This window comes from Phoca vitulina, unplaced genomic scaffold (assembly GCF_004348235.1).
Source record: "Phoca vitulina isolate PV1807 unplaced genomic scaffold, GSC_HSeal_1.0 scaffold33, whole genome shotgun sequence".
NCBI classification, from domain to species: domain Eukaryota; kingdom Metazoa; phylum Chordata; class Mammalia; order Carnivora; family Phocidae; genus Phoca; species Phoca vitulina.
Window position 1 is genome coordinate 22,586,629 of NW_022589736.1, and position 14,656 is coordinate 22,601,284.

General features: G+C 34.9%; 1 protein-coding gene across 1 annotated transcript in view; it reads right to left on the reverse strand.

Annotated features, from left to right (window-relative positions):
* The window catches only part of DNAJC1 (DnaJ heat shock protein family (Hsp40) member C1), a 234,831-nt gene that overhangs the window by 123,079 nt on the left and 97,096 nt on the right, over positions 1 to 14,656 (reverse strand). The window contains exon 7 of the mRNA XM_032425878.1: positions 10,562 to 10,652. Coding sequence (XP_032281769.1) covers positions 10,562 to 10,652 — 91 coding nt within the window. The remainder of the gene's footprint in view (positions 1 to 10,561; positions 10,653 to 14,656) is intronic.

Below are 14,656 nucleotides of genomic sequence, written 5' to 3' on the forward strand. Positions count from 1 at the left end.
TATATAAAAGAGATACTTAAATAAGTCCTGTAATTACAAAGGAAATTTAATTTGTAATTTAGAAACTCCTAAAATAGAAATATCCAGTCTTAAATGGTCCCACCAGAGAATTCTACCAAATGTTTACAGAATTAATACCAATTCAACACAGTTTCTTTCAGAAAATAGAAGAGAGAATGCTTCCCAATCCCTTATATGATGTTAGTACTACTCTGATACCAAAATCATACAAAGACAGTACAAAAAGAGAAAACTATAGACCAATATCTCTCATATAGGTGTAAAAATCTTTAGCAAAATATCAGCAAATAAAATTTAGCAATATATAAAAAGAATTATACACTATGGCTACATGGTACTTACTGCAGGGATGCAAGTTTAGTTCAATATTCAAAATTTAATCAATATAATCCACCAAATTAACAAGCAAAGAAATATCACATGATCATATTAATTGATACAAAGAAATTAACAAAATTCAACACCTAATCATGATAAAAAACTCAGAAAACTAGGAATAGAGTGAGATTTCCTCAACTTCATATACAGCATCTAACAAAAAAACCCTGTAGTTTACATACTTAATGGTAAAATACTAAAGGCTTTCCACCCAAGGTTGGAAACAAAGGAAAGATGTCCTCTCTCATCACTCTTGTTAATATAGTTCTGGAAGTTATAGCTAGCAAAATAAGCAATGAAAAGGTAATAAAATGCATATAGATTGAAAAGGAAGAAATAAAACTATCCCTATTGCCATATGACCTGATTGTCCACATAGAAAATTCAAGAAATCTGCATAAAAACTCTTGTAATTAACAAGCAAATCTAGCAAGGTTGCAAGATACATACCTACATATAAAAATCAACTGCATTTCTTTATTTGCAGTGACCATGTAGAAATTGAAATTAAAAACCAATACCATGTATAATCACTCAAAATAAAAAGAGAAACACTTAGATATAAATCTAACAAGACATGTACAGGAATTGTATGCTAAAAACCATAAAACACTTTAGAAAGAGATCAAAGAAGATACAGATGAAGAGACAGACTGTGTTCATAGATTAAAGGACTCCAGATAGTAAATATTAATGCTCTCCAAATTGATATACAGCTTTAACATAATTCCTATCAAAATTTAACAAGATTTTTGGTAGATATATACAAGATTATTCTAAAATTTATATAAAGGAACTAGAATAGCTAAAACCATTTTGAAAATGGACAGGAAAGTGGGAAGAATCACTCTACCTGATTTTAAGACTTACTGTAGAGCCACAATAATCAAGACTGTCATATTGACAGAGGAAGAGAAATGTAGACGAATGGAACAGAATAAAGAACTTAGAAAGAACCCTATGCAATTAAGGCCAACTGATTTTTGACAAAAGGTGCAAAAGCAATTCACTTTTTGAAGAACAGTTTGCTAGAAAAACTGGCTATACATTCTTAGGCAAAAAAATAAACTTTAACCTAAACCTCACACCTTATAGAAAATTAACTCAAAATGGATCATAGATTTAAATGTAAAACATAAAATCATAAAATTTTTAGAAGAAAATAAGGGGGGCGCCTGGGTGTCTCAGTCGTTAAGCGTCTGCCTTCGGCTCAGGTCATGATCCCAGGGTCCTGGGATCGAGCCCCGCATCGGGCTCCCTGCTACATGGGAAGCCTGCTTCTCCCTCTCCCACTCCCCCTGCTTGTGGTCCCTCTCTCACTGTCTCTCTCTCTGTCAAATAAATAAATAAAATCTTAAAAAAAAAAAAAAGAAAGAAAGAAAATAAGGGAGAAAATACTTAGAATAGGACTTGGGGAAGTCTTTTTAAATAACAAAAAGCATAATCTAAAAAACAGAAACAATAAATTGGACTTTATCATAATTAAAAGCTTTTGCTCTGTGAATGACTATTAAGAAGATGAAAAGCTACAGATTGGAAGAAAATATCTGTAAACCACATATGTGAAAAAGAAATCATATCTAGATTATATAAAGGACTCTCAAACTCAACAGTAAAAAAAAAAAATCCAATTTGAAAATAGGCTAAAGGCATAAAGAAAAGAGTTTACTATAGAGGACACGCAGATGGCAAATAAGCACATGAATGTTTCAACATCACTGGCCATTAAGGAAATGCAAATTAAGATCATGATGAGATATCTCTACAAATGTATTAGAACAGCTAAAATAAAAAACAGAATCCCAAGTGCTGGTAAAAGGTACAGAGAGACTAGAACTCTCATACGTTGCTAGTAGGAATGTAAAAAGTTATATAAGCACTCTGGAAAATTATCTGGCAGTTTCTTAAAACTCTAACCATAAACCTATCCTATGACCCAGCAATTGTACTTCTGCGCATTTATCCCAGATAAATAAAAACTAAGTTCACAAAAAACTTACACCTGACTATTCACAGCAGCCTTATTTGTAACAGTCAAAAACTGTAAACAACCAAAATGTTCTACAATTGGTGAATGGTTAAACAAATTATGGTACAACCATACCAGAATAAACACGAATAAACTATTGATACATGGAACAACTGAGTGAAAAATGCCAATCTCAAAGGTCGAATATTGTATGATTCTCAAAATCATATTCTCTAAATCATGTAGTCAAAATGACAAAGTTAGAGAGATGAAAAATAGATTCGTAGTTGCCAGATATTAGGGATAATGGGGGAACGGGAGGATATGGGTGCGATCATAAAGGGGTAGTTGTTGATTGGGATGGTGGTAACATAAATACATGCTTGTGATAAAATGGTAGAGAAATACATACACACTTTGTATCAATGGCAAGTTCCTGGTTTTCAGGAAGGCACATAGGACCCTCTCTATACTATTTTTAGAACTTTATTTCAAAGTAAAAAGTTAAATAAAAAAGTAATAATTCAACAAACAATTCTGGGAAAACTAGATATCCACATGCAAAATAATGAAGTTGGACTCTTACCCACTATGAAATGAAGTCCAAATGGATCAAAGACCTAAATGTAAGACCTTAAACTATAAAACTCTTTGAAGAAAATATAGGGCAAAAGCTATATGACACTGGATTTGGCAATGATTTCTATGATATGACAACAAAGGCATAGACAACAAAAGAGAAAACAGACAAATTAGACTTCATGAAAATTAAAAAATTCTGTGCATCAAAAGACAATGTCAACTGAGTAAAAAGGCAACCCACAAAATGGGAGAAAATATTTGCAAATCATATATCTGATAAGGGATAATATCCAGAATATATAGAGAACTCCTAAAACTTAACAACAAAAAACAATCCAATTCAAAACTGAGTACAGGACTTGAATAGACATTTCTCCAAAGAAACACCCATCAGGATGGCTATAATAATAAAAAACAAAAAACAAAAAACAAAAAACGCAGAAAATCAGTGTTGGCAAAGATGTGAGGAAATTGGAACCATTGTGCACTGCTGGTGGGAATGTAAAATGGTACAGCTGTTATAGAAAACAGTATATTAGTTCCTCAAAAAATTAAAAATAGAATTGGGGTGCCTGGGTGGCCCAGTTGGTTAAGCATCTGACTCTTGATCTCAGCTCATGTCTATCTCAGGGTTGTGAGTTTGAGCCCCATGTTGGGCTCCACACTGGGTGTGGAGCCTACTTAAAAAAAATTAAAAATAGAATTACAGAACTGAAACCAGGGACTCAAACAGTTATTTGTATATCCATGTTCATAGCAGAATTATTCATAATAGCTAAAAAGTAAAAGCAACCCAAGTATCCATTGACAGATATTCAAATGGATAAGCAAAATGTGGTATACGCATACAATGGTATAATATTCAGTCTTAAAAGAGAAGGAAATTCTGACCATAACACAGACAAACCTTGAGGACATTATACTGAGTGAAATAAGCCAGTCACAAAAGACAAATATTGTATGATCAGCCTTATATGAGATAATTAGAGTAGTCAAAATCATAGAGACAGAAAGTAGAATGGTGGTTGCCAGGGGTTGGAGGGAAGTGAGAATGGGGAGTTACTGTTTAATGCGTATGAAGTTTCAGCTTTACAAGATGAAAAGAGCTATGGGAGATGAATGGGGTGATGGCTGTACAACATTATGAATATATTTAATACTACTGAACTATATACTTAAAAATGGTTAAGATGGCAGATTTTGTTATATGTGTTTTACCACAATAAAAAATATTAGAAAAAAAAGAAACAATATAGTGATTTTATTGTAGCAATCATGAAGAAAGGGAAAAAAATCTTAATATGAGATGAATAGGTACTTATGACTTGGCAAAAATTTCCAGTGTCAGCACCACATATGGGAACCATATTTCATTACGTATGGAAATAAAGATGATATACTCTGTTAAATATATTTCCCGAGTACCTATCACATGCCTGGCATTGTTCTAGGCTCTGGGGTTACAGCCATAAACAAGACAAACAAAAACACCTGCCTGCATGAAGCTTATAAATGGACATATTATTTTATTAAAAGTATAATAGTAAATAAGTACATTTTTAGTTCCAAATTAAGTAAATTAATTAAATAAAATCTTAGTTCAAATTTAACTAGATTACTCTAAAGCCATAAATGTTTACATATTCAATTGGATAAAAAGTTTTTAAAATCACTTCAGTGGGAAACTAAGATTGCATTATACTTAAGCATACCTAGGCATTATGGTTTGAAATGCTGAAGGAATTGTAAATTTGTATTTGAGCTACATGATTTTAAAAATTCATTGTTATTGAAGAAAGTACCTAGGAAATAAGACTATTCTTTAGGTACTCTCTGCCTACACATAAACTCTTGGGACTAGGGCTATTAGGATTCACTATATAATACGATTCATAAGTTAAGGCAGAGTTTCTGTTTGGTCATGTTTCCAAATGTACTGGAGCTAGTGACTGGTGTATGCTTTCTCGTAAGTTATCTCAGACAGTATTCTCCCATCCATGAGCACAATATATTGCCACAGGATAAATGATCTAACCTAAATTGGGGCTACCTCTGCCCTATCTCCCTTGTCCTATTCACCACCAACCCCTGAATCAACTTAAAATCATCACTAGCATCTCCTTTCTTCATGAACCTGAGTTTTCTAAAAACCAGTCTTGCTTTACTCTGGGGAAAGTGAATGTTTTCCCATCCTACTACCCCAAAAAGGCATATTCTGTTCTCCACCTTCTCACTGTTCCCTTGGCACCTCTACTTAGGTCCATCACTGGGGTATGCAACAGGGACCAAGAAACAAGAAGAAAAATATAATTAATGTCTGGAACTATTATTTCTGCAGATAAAAAAGAAGTACTTCACAGTAAAGTTTTGATTACTTGATTTTGTTTTTGTTTTAAATCATATAAGGTACAGAGAAAAATATAAGGGAAATACTAAATTTTAATTCTTCTTCCCCCAATTTTGTCTATTCAAAATTTCACCTTTACAACCAATTTCTTTTTTTAAAAAATATTTTATTTATTTATTTGAGACAGAGAGAGCAAAAGAGAGAGAGAGCCTGCACAAGCGGGGGGGGGGGGGGGGGGAGGGGCAGAGAGAGAGGGAAAAGGAGACTCCCCGCTGAGCAGGGAGCTGGATGTTGGGCTCAATCTCAGGACCCCAAGATCATTACCTGAGCCGAAGGCAGACACTCAACTGACTGAGCCATGCAGGCACCCCTACAACCAATTTCTTTATAAAATAACTCATTTTTCCCATTCATGATATGGGCTGTTTCATTATAGTACTTAAAATTTATATCTACTGACTTAAAATGAAACTCAAATAATTAAAGAATGTATAATATAATATACATATAACAATGAAAAAGTCATATTTATAAATATTCAACTTATTTAAACCTAAAACATAAAATTGATTAAATTTGTAATAAAGAAATAAGTGCCTCAAATTTTCCAAATAGATATCACATTTTTTGCATAGACTCCCAGAACAATGATATTCATTTTTAAGAAATCCCCCTTTTTGTATTTCCTCCTCTAATATACCATTTTAATAAGACTACCACACCTTACTCAATGTATATTCCGGTATGGCCCTCCGAGGATACAGCACAATCTCAGCAGTGGAGCAGATAGACTTGAGGGCAGATTAACAATTAGGTCATGAAAAACAGGCAGCATAAAATAGCTACTGCTAATCTGCATGAGATGCATTTACTCAATTAAGCAGATGGAAATGTTATTATGAACTCAGTATTCCAATGATGGTCTTTAAAATTAAGAAGGATAGGGGCAAATGAAATACACACTGGGGGATTTAGGGTTTTTATATATTAATTCTAAAGTATACAATACAGAACACCGTAATGAAGTTAACAAAATTAATTAAAAGATTCTTTGCATGTAAACCATTAGAGACTACATTAAAAAATACATGACAGTTTCTGACATCATTAATAATGTGACTGTTCTTTAACATTCTTAATGTTGATACCATCATCTTTCCCTAATATACCACTGATATCAAAAACATGAGCATTAGAGGTCTTATTACTCATGGCTGGTATGAGTATTGTTTTTAATATGCTTTCTGGTATTTACATTTTCCATTTTGAGTTTCAATAACTGGTAAATTAGTGATGAATTTTCAAACTTTTAAAAGATTACTATATATTTTTACTGGCAAAGAGTTTTCAGATATTTATGTATTTGAAAATGTGTTTCTTTATATCATCTTTTTTATTAGACAATAACAAAATAAGAAAGAATTATTAATCTGTTTGAAAATTTCTATCAAACGCTTAGAACAAAAATCAAGTGATTTTGTGAAAATGGTCACAAACTTTATTTATTTACTTTAAAGATTTTATTTATTTGACAGAGACACAGTGAGAGAAGGAACACAAGCAGGGGGAGTGGGAGAGGGAGAAGCAGGTTTCCTGTGGAGCAGGGAGCCCGATGCGGGGCTCAATCCCAGGACCCTGGGATCATGACCTGAGCCGAAGGCAGACGCTTTTTGAATGAGCCACCCAGGCGCCCCATGGTCACAAACTTTAAAAGGAATTTTTATGTAGTGATCAATTATCTTACATTGTGATAAATAGTTTATGTCTAACCCCTATATTCTAAGTGGTAGTGTACATACCCATTATTATTACAGAATTCTAATATATATGCCAACATTATAACAATTAGGTGGTTTTTTACAAAAGCTACATAAAAATGATAAGCTGTGTCTTTGAAAGCAATAAAATGTATTTTCACCTTGACTCTACCAGTAAATTCTGGGTAAAGTTTGGTATTTTTCTCTTTTCTTGTAAATATGTTTTCCCCCCTCCTCTGACTTGTCTTAAAAAGTTTAGAAAAATTTTATGTAACAATTATACTTAAAAACAATTACATAAGTAGTACACTTAAGAGTTTCATTTATTTATTGATTTACTCAATATAATTAAAACTATCTCAACAATTTCTATAAGATAAGCTTCTGTTTCAATCCTAGGTTTAATATAACAATAATAATCATTTTCCCACCCTTCCTCCCCAACACATACCTTTTTTTTTTTTTTTTTTTAAAGATTTTATTTATTTATTTGACAGAGAGAGACACAGTGAGAGAGGGAACACAAGCAGGGGGAGTGGGAGAGGGAGAAGCAGGCTTCCCGCCGAGCAGGGAGCCCGATGTGGGACTCGATCCCAGGACCCTGGGATCATGACCTGAGCCGAAGGCAGACGCTTAACGACTGAGCCACCCAGGCGCCTCCCAACACATACCTTAATATGTAATCCTCTATAATCCTAAACTCTTCCCTCTTAATAGAAATCTGCTTTAAACAATGACATAGTTGACTTGAATATTATTATTATTATTTATTTATTTGAGAGAGAGAGAGAGTGAGCAGGGAGAGGGGCAGAGGGAGAGGGAGAGGGGAAGCCGACTCCCTGCTGAGTGCGGAACCCAATTCGGGGCTCGACCCCAGGACCCGACCTGAAACCAAGAGTTGGATGCTTAACTGACTGAGCCATCCAGGCACCCCTGAATATTATTTAGTATTTATAACTGTTGAAACTTTTTGAATTAAATTATGTGCTTCTTCAAACAGTGTTGTATACAGGATAGGTGCTCATTAATATTTATGGCATTACATTAATTCATATATTCATCCAATATATCCATTTATTAGGTGCCAGGACACCATAGTCAATGCTGCTGACATAAAGATAAAAAAGAAATAGCCCCTGTTCTAAAGCTGCCCAGACACCCAAGGGATTGTAATAGGAATAAAAATGGACCCTTAAAGATGTCCACATTCTATTTCTGGAATCTGGCAATATTTTACCTTATATGGCAAAAGGGACTTTGCAAATGTGATTAAGGTTGAGTACCCTGAGATGGGAGATTCTCCTGAATTATCCAAATTCGCCTAATCTAATCACATGGGTCCTTAAAAGCAGAGAACTTTTCCTAGTTATGGTCAGAGAAAGATGTGACTACAGAAGAAAAGTCAGACATCACACATCTGCCTTTGAAGATGGAGGAAGAGGAACATAATCCAAGGAATATGGGGGACCTCTAGAAGCTGGAAAAAGCCCTGCTTGGTTTTAGCCCAATGAGACCCATGCTGGACTTCTGACTTACACAACTGTGAGATAATAAATTTGTGTTTAAGCCATTAAATTTGTGGCCATTTGTGACAGCAGCAATAGAAATACTGGATTATCTAGCCCGACATGTTTTTTTGACAGTTAGGAAACTAAAATCCTCAAAGTTACACATTTAGGTAGTGGCAATGTACTCTGAGTTTGGAGAGAACCTAATTTTCTTCTCTCTTCTCAAACCATTGTCTGGTGCCAGGGTAAAGGCAGAAAACGAAGGGAAATAGTTCTGAAGGGAAATAGTTATCACCATTTTTCTATATATTAAGTGTATGAATTGGATGCATGGTATACTAATACCACAGCCAGTCTCTTCCAGTTTGCTTTGGCTAAATTACAGCTGACTCTTAAATAATGAGGTTTGAACTGTGTGGGCCCACTTATATGCAGATTGTTTTCAATATATACCATACAGTGCTGTAAAAGTATTTTCTGTACCTTATGATTTTCTTAACATTTTCTTTTCTCTAGCTTACTTTATTGTAAGAATACAACATATCATATATAAAACACAGAATATGTGTTAATCAACTGAGTTTTCGGTAAGGCTCCTGGTAAAGAGTAGGCTATTAGTAGTTCAGTTTTTGGGGAGTCAAAAGTTATACATGGATTTTCGACAGTGTGGGGGGGTCAGTGCTCCTAACTCCTGCATTGTTCAAGGGTCATCTATATCTATATGGGCTGCAGGAACAGCTTTTACTGTACACCCTCCTCAAAAGCACTTGAGTGTTTTGTAACACTATGTGTGCTGTGCATGTGTGTGCATTTATAGGTGTGAGGTGACCAGTTATTAATTATGGTTGTGTTGTCTCTTGTGCCCATATTGGTACCATGACACCATACACTTCTTTTTAAAAATTTTTAAAAAAGATTTATTTGAGAGAGAGAGAGAGAGAAGACGCAGGGGGAGGGGCAGAAGGAGAGGGAGAAGCAGACTCCCCGCTGAGCGGGGAGCCTGACTATGGGGCTCAATCCCAGGATTCCCAGGTCATGACCTGAGCTGAAGGCAGACGCTTAATCAACAGAGCCACCCAGGTGCCCCAACACCATGCACTTCTTTAGGAATCCAGGTAGGTGGAGGGAAATGAAGTCTAAATCCCAAATACTCACATTGGAATTTTTAAAAGAATAGAGATTTCACCTCCACAAATTTAGTCAACAAGTATTTACTGTGGACCTACTATGTGCAGGGTCTGTTTAAGGTATTTGGATAGACATAGCAGTGAACAAAATAGATCACGTCCCTACCCTCATAGAACTTATATTCTATTGGGAGAACCAGATGGTAAATTAACAAATAAATTAATGTTAAGTAGTGTTAAATGCTCTGAATAAAAATAAAGCAAAGTAAAGGGAAGAGTGTATATATGTGGGGAAGATGTAGATAGGGCAAAATTAGACAAGAAGACGAGGGCTGGGGAAATGCCTTCTTTAACTGTATATTCAACTTTTCCTAAAATCAGCAAGAACTGCCTTTAGTGTTCAGTAGAAGACTTCTTTTCAACATACTGATAATTTAGTCAAGGGTTTTCATGTTATAACAATACACTGATTAATTGAAACAAAGACTTTCAAAACAAAAATCCTTGATATCTTCAGGCTTCCCATTTACTACTGTTTTACAGCAAGTTGAGTGATCAACTGGACAGACTTGGCACTAAATATCAATGACAACTACAGCACTGGAGTATTTTAGGACTTTCTGGATTTTGGATGCCTCCTGGATTTGAGGAACTTTATGACCCCATGTTGATTTTATCTCTCCTCTCATACTGAACTGTGGGTGGTTCAGTAATTACTAATATAGTAATACATTAAGGAAGTAACTCTATTTAGAGGATGGTAAAGAAAGCACAGAACATTTAATTACTGCTGACTTTAAGGGAAAATCCAAATTTAAATAATCAGTTTTATATGATATTGTTAACACAGCAAGACAATGTTTAAAACTCACTTTGAAGTGTTTCAAGTTCAGCTCTGGTCAATGCATCTTCCTTTTTCTTCAATCTTGTTTCTTTATATTTAGCATAAAACTCCCCAGCATCCTTAAAAAAAGAAGTTACAAATAAATTAACATGAAAATCAGTTTGCTTTGACACTATTTTCCACATGATTTCATTTTAAAGCAGTATATTCATTTAACAAGAAGTCTTCCTTTCTGTTTATGTTTTTAAATTTTATGATGAACAGAAGAAACTAAATGTTTCTCTATGATTTTTCTCTCTTAGAGAGCTTATTTATTAAGGCTAGTAATTGCAGGAATATAAATTTAAGTAAAGTCTTTTCTCTTAGATAAGGAAGAGAGGACTCCTCTTCCTGTTTTCCACCCCTGTTTATTTTCTCAATATTGTGCTATTGCATGGACAAAGAGCAGAAAAACACACTTGCTAAACTGAATTAAATTATTTGGTACAGTAAATTATACTACTGTGACTAACGAAGTACTAACACTATTTTCATATTAGTCCCTTAACTTCAAAAGATTTTCAAAATTATCATATGCAAATCTGATTATGAAACCTGTATGATCATGTAGATACAAGTGAAGTTGTCATTCCTCCTTCCACCACACTTAGAGATTAGTTCCTATCATGGAGAGTTGGGGATTGAGGACAAATACTTAGGTGTCAAAATATAGTGGCTAAAGTCTCAAGGAGTGGCACACAGGTAAGACTCTAGCAGAGTAATGAAAAAAGACTAGGGCTTCAATAATCACAAACACGGACATAAACAAGTTGATGCCCTAGACATATGAAGATCCCAACAAGGAGAAAAACAGAATAGGTAATTTTCCACTACCTCTTGACTCAAACTTCATCCATTATATAGCAAGATACTTGTAGCTGCCAGGTCACATTGGGCTTTTTTTTTTTTTTTAAATGTCTTTGCCTATGCTTTGCCTTCTAACTAGAATATTTTGCTGCCCTGCCATTATTCTGATGAACTCCTATTCATCCTTGAAAACTCTATTCAAGCATCACCTCCTTTGCAAGTTTTTCTGACCTTCCCTGGCAGAGTAATTCTCTGCTGTATACTGCTTTTGTATTTAAGCACACTTCTAGGACTGCTTGTATCAGGCTATATTCTCTCCCAGAAAACGAGAAATTTGAGATAGGGGTACTTGTATGACCAGAGTACAGTATCTGGCATAAAACATGTACAAAATAAATATTCATTGAACTGAACTAGATCAAAATATATGAGAAATCTTGTAAAGAAAGAAATGAAAGGGCTTGATGATTGATGTGGAATAAGAAAAAGAGAGGTATCAAGGATAACTCTAGGGTAACATTCCCAGATTTTAAGATTCCTAGGGCAGATAAATCATGGACTCATCTGAGAGGGTTTTATTTTTTAAGGAAATAAAGGAACAAAATAAATTCTTGGCTCTACCTTGATTCAAATGGAAATGCATGAACACTTAAACTCTAGAATAGAATTTTCTCTTTTCATCTATGACTGTCTAGGAGTTACAGATATTCTTAGAGTCTATATTTCTTGGGGTTATATCAGAACTCTTCTACCCAATAATGAATTAGGTAAATAAGAGGTATTTCTAAAATCACTGGATCAATATAATAAAGATTTAGCTCTATTCTCCCATTCTCACTTCTATGTTCCTACCTCATTTCTACCAGAAGGATTCCATAAGCCCTGGGTGAGTGAAATAATGATATCATTTGAAGGGTACAGAAAGTCATGCATCCAACATACTTATCCTCCTAGCCCATATATACTTTTGGATTAAGGATATATGGCCCCTTAACATTCCCTGTACCCCTAAAAAACTCAACCTGGAATACTATTATTTTCCTTAAGCCATATCAGTCATTTATTCCTTGACATGAATGAATGAATGCGCTTATTAGCTTCTTTGCAGACAGTAGTTTTTAATAGTAGGGAAAAGAAAAGGTCAGGAAGGCACTGGTCCCTTGAAGGGAGTAGGAAAGGTGGCACCATGCAAGAAAAAAGGGCACAGATAAGTTATTCATGAGATAATGAAAGAAGGTAGGTTGAAATCAACCATCATAGTACAGTATAGTGAGATAAAATACAGTGATTAAGAGGACAGATTTGGGAACCAGACTACCTGAATTAAGGTCTCAGCTCTGCCATTTTGTAGCCTATATAACATTCAGCAAATTACTTCACTTAGTTTTGGGTGAATTATCTCATTCAGGAATGGGGATAATCACAGGGCTATTGTAAAGACTGAAGTGTTGATAAATGGGAAACACTTAGAGTAACATCTTACCCAGAGGCCTTCTATATGTTACCTATTTTGATTATAACTTCATCCTTTTACCAAAAACCATATTCTGCACCACAAAGAGTGAGTTTTTCTGCTTCATACTTCACCAAAACTCCTCCGGCAGAATCCTGTATCTTCTTGCTTACATGATTTTCTTTACTTTTGGTACTGTCTCCATGCAAAAATCTTTTATTGGGTAATAGTAGCCTCTTCGTACTGGTCCTACCAAATCTGAGTATTTCTCTGCTAATGTGCTTTTTCCTGCTACAGCACAGAAGTCCACTAAAATCCCTCTTTGAAATTACCCATTTGATCCAAAAATCACACTCATCTGAGGATCACTATGCACCTAATCACCTTAACCTACTCCACCTAATTCCAAGAGTTTTAACACATTCCCTAGTTTCACTCACGTTTTGTTCTAGGCCGAGAACCCTTTCTTCCCTCTGCTCCATTTCTAAGCATTTATTTAAATGTTCCTCATCCTTTTTCTTTTCTTCATATCTTACTTGTATTTTCAAACTGTAATTACAATATGCCTACTCCAGAAAGGCTTACTTCTTTAAGAAACCTATGATCTCTAATAGCTCTCCTGCATTCAACACTCTACATTGTTCCCACCCTCCTCGTGTGCAGTTTGGTGTACCATACTTTAAAGTGCACTGACAAACTGGAAGACTTTAAGAAGAAAGTGATCAAATGGTGAGGAAGCTTGAAACTATTTCTTAAAAGGGAATGGAGATAAGAAGATTAGAGATAACCTGATAACTATCAGAGAATATCTTAAGGGTCATTACAGGAGAGAATGGTGTAACACCATAAATGGTTCCAGAGACAGAAATTTTGATTTTGGATAAATATAAAGAAGAGTTTTCTAATAATTTAAATTACCTTAAAATGAAAGAGACTGACTTTAGAGATAATATTCAAGAAGAGACCAGGTGGCTATTATTTAAAGTATATTCTAAGGGAGAATCACGTATTCAAAAGGGGTTGAATAAGAGGAGTTGTTTTCCAGTATGGAGGTTCCTCAAAAAGTTAAAATTAGAGCTACCCTATGACCCAGCAATTGCACTACTGGGTATTTACCCCAAAGATACAAATGGAGTGATCTGAAGGGGCACCTGCACCCTAATGTTTATAGCACCAATATCCACAATAGCCAAACTATGGAAAAAGCTCAGATGTCCACTGACAGATGAATGGATAAAGAAGATGTGGTACACACACACACACACACACACACACACAGGAATATTGCGCAGCCATCAAAAAATGAAATCTTGCCATTTGCAACAATGTGGATGGAACTAGAGGGTACTATGCTAACTGAAATAAGTCAATCAGAGAAAGACAATTATCATATGATCTCATTGATATGTGGAATATAAGAAACAAGGCAGAGGATGATAGGGGAGGAGAAGAAAAAATGAAACAACATGAAACCAGAGAGGGAGACAAACCATAAGAGACTCTTAATCTTAGGAAACAAACTGAGGGTTGCTGGAGGGGAGGGGGGTGAGGGGATGGGGTAACTGGGTGATGGACATTGGGGAGATTATGTGTTGTAAAGAGCACTGGGTATTATATTAGACTAATGAATCACAGACCTGTACCCCTGAAACAAATAATACATTATATGTTAATTAATTGAATTTAAATTAAAAAATAAGTAAATAAAAAAATAAAGGGGAAAAAAGAGAAAAAAGAAAAGCAGTTGTTTTCAAACTCCCCCCCCATTCTTCATGAGTGGCTAATTCACGTCAATATAATTGTCAAGTAGAGAAAATAAAGTCT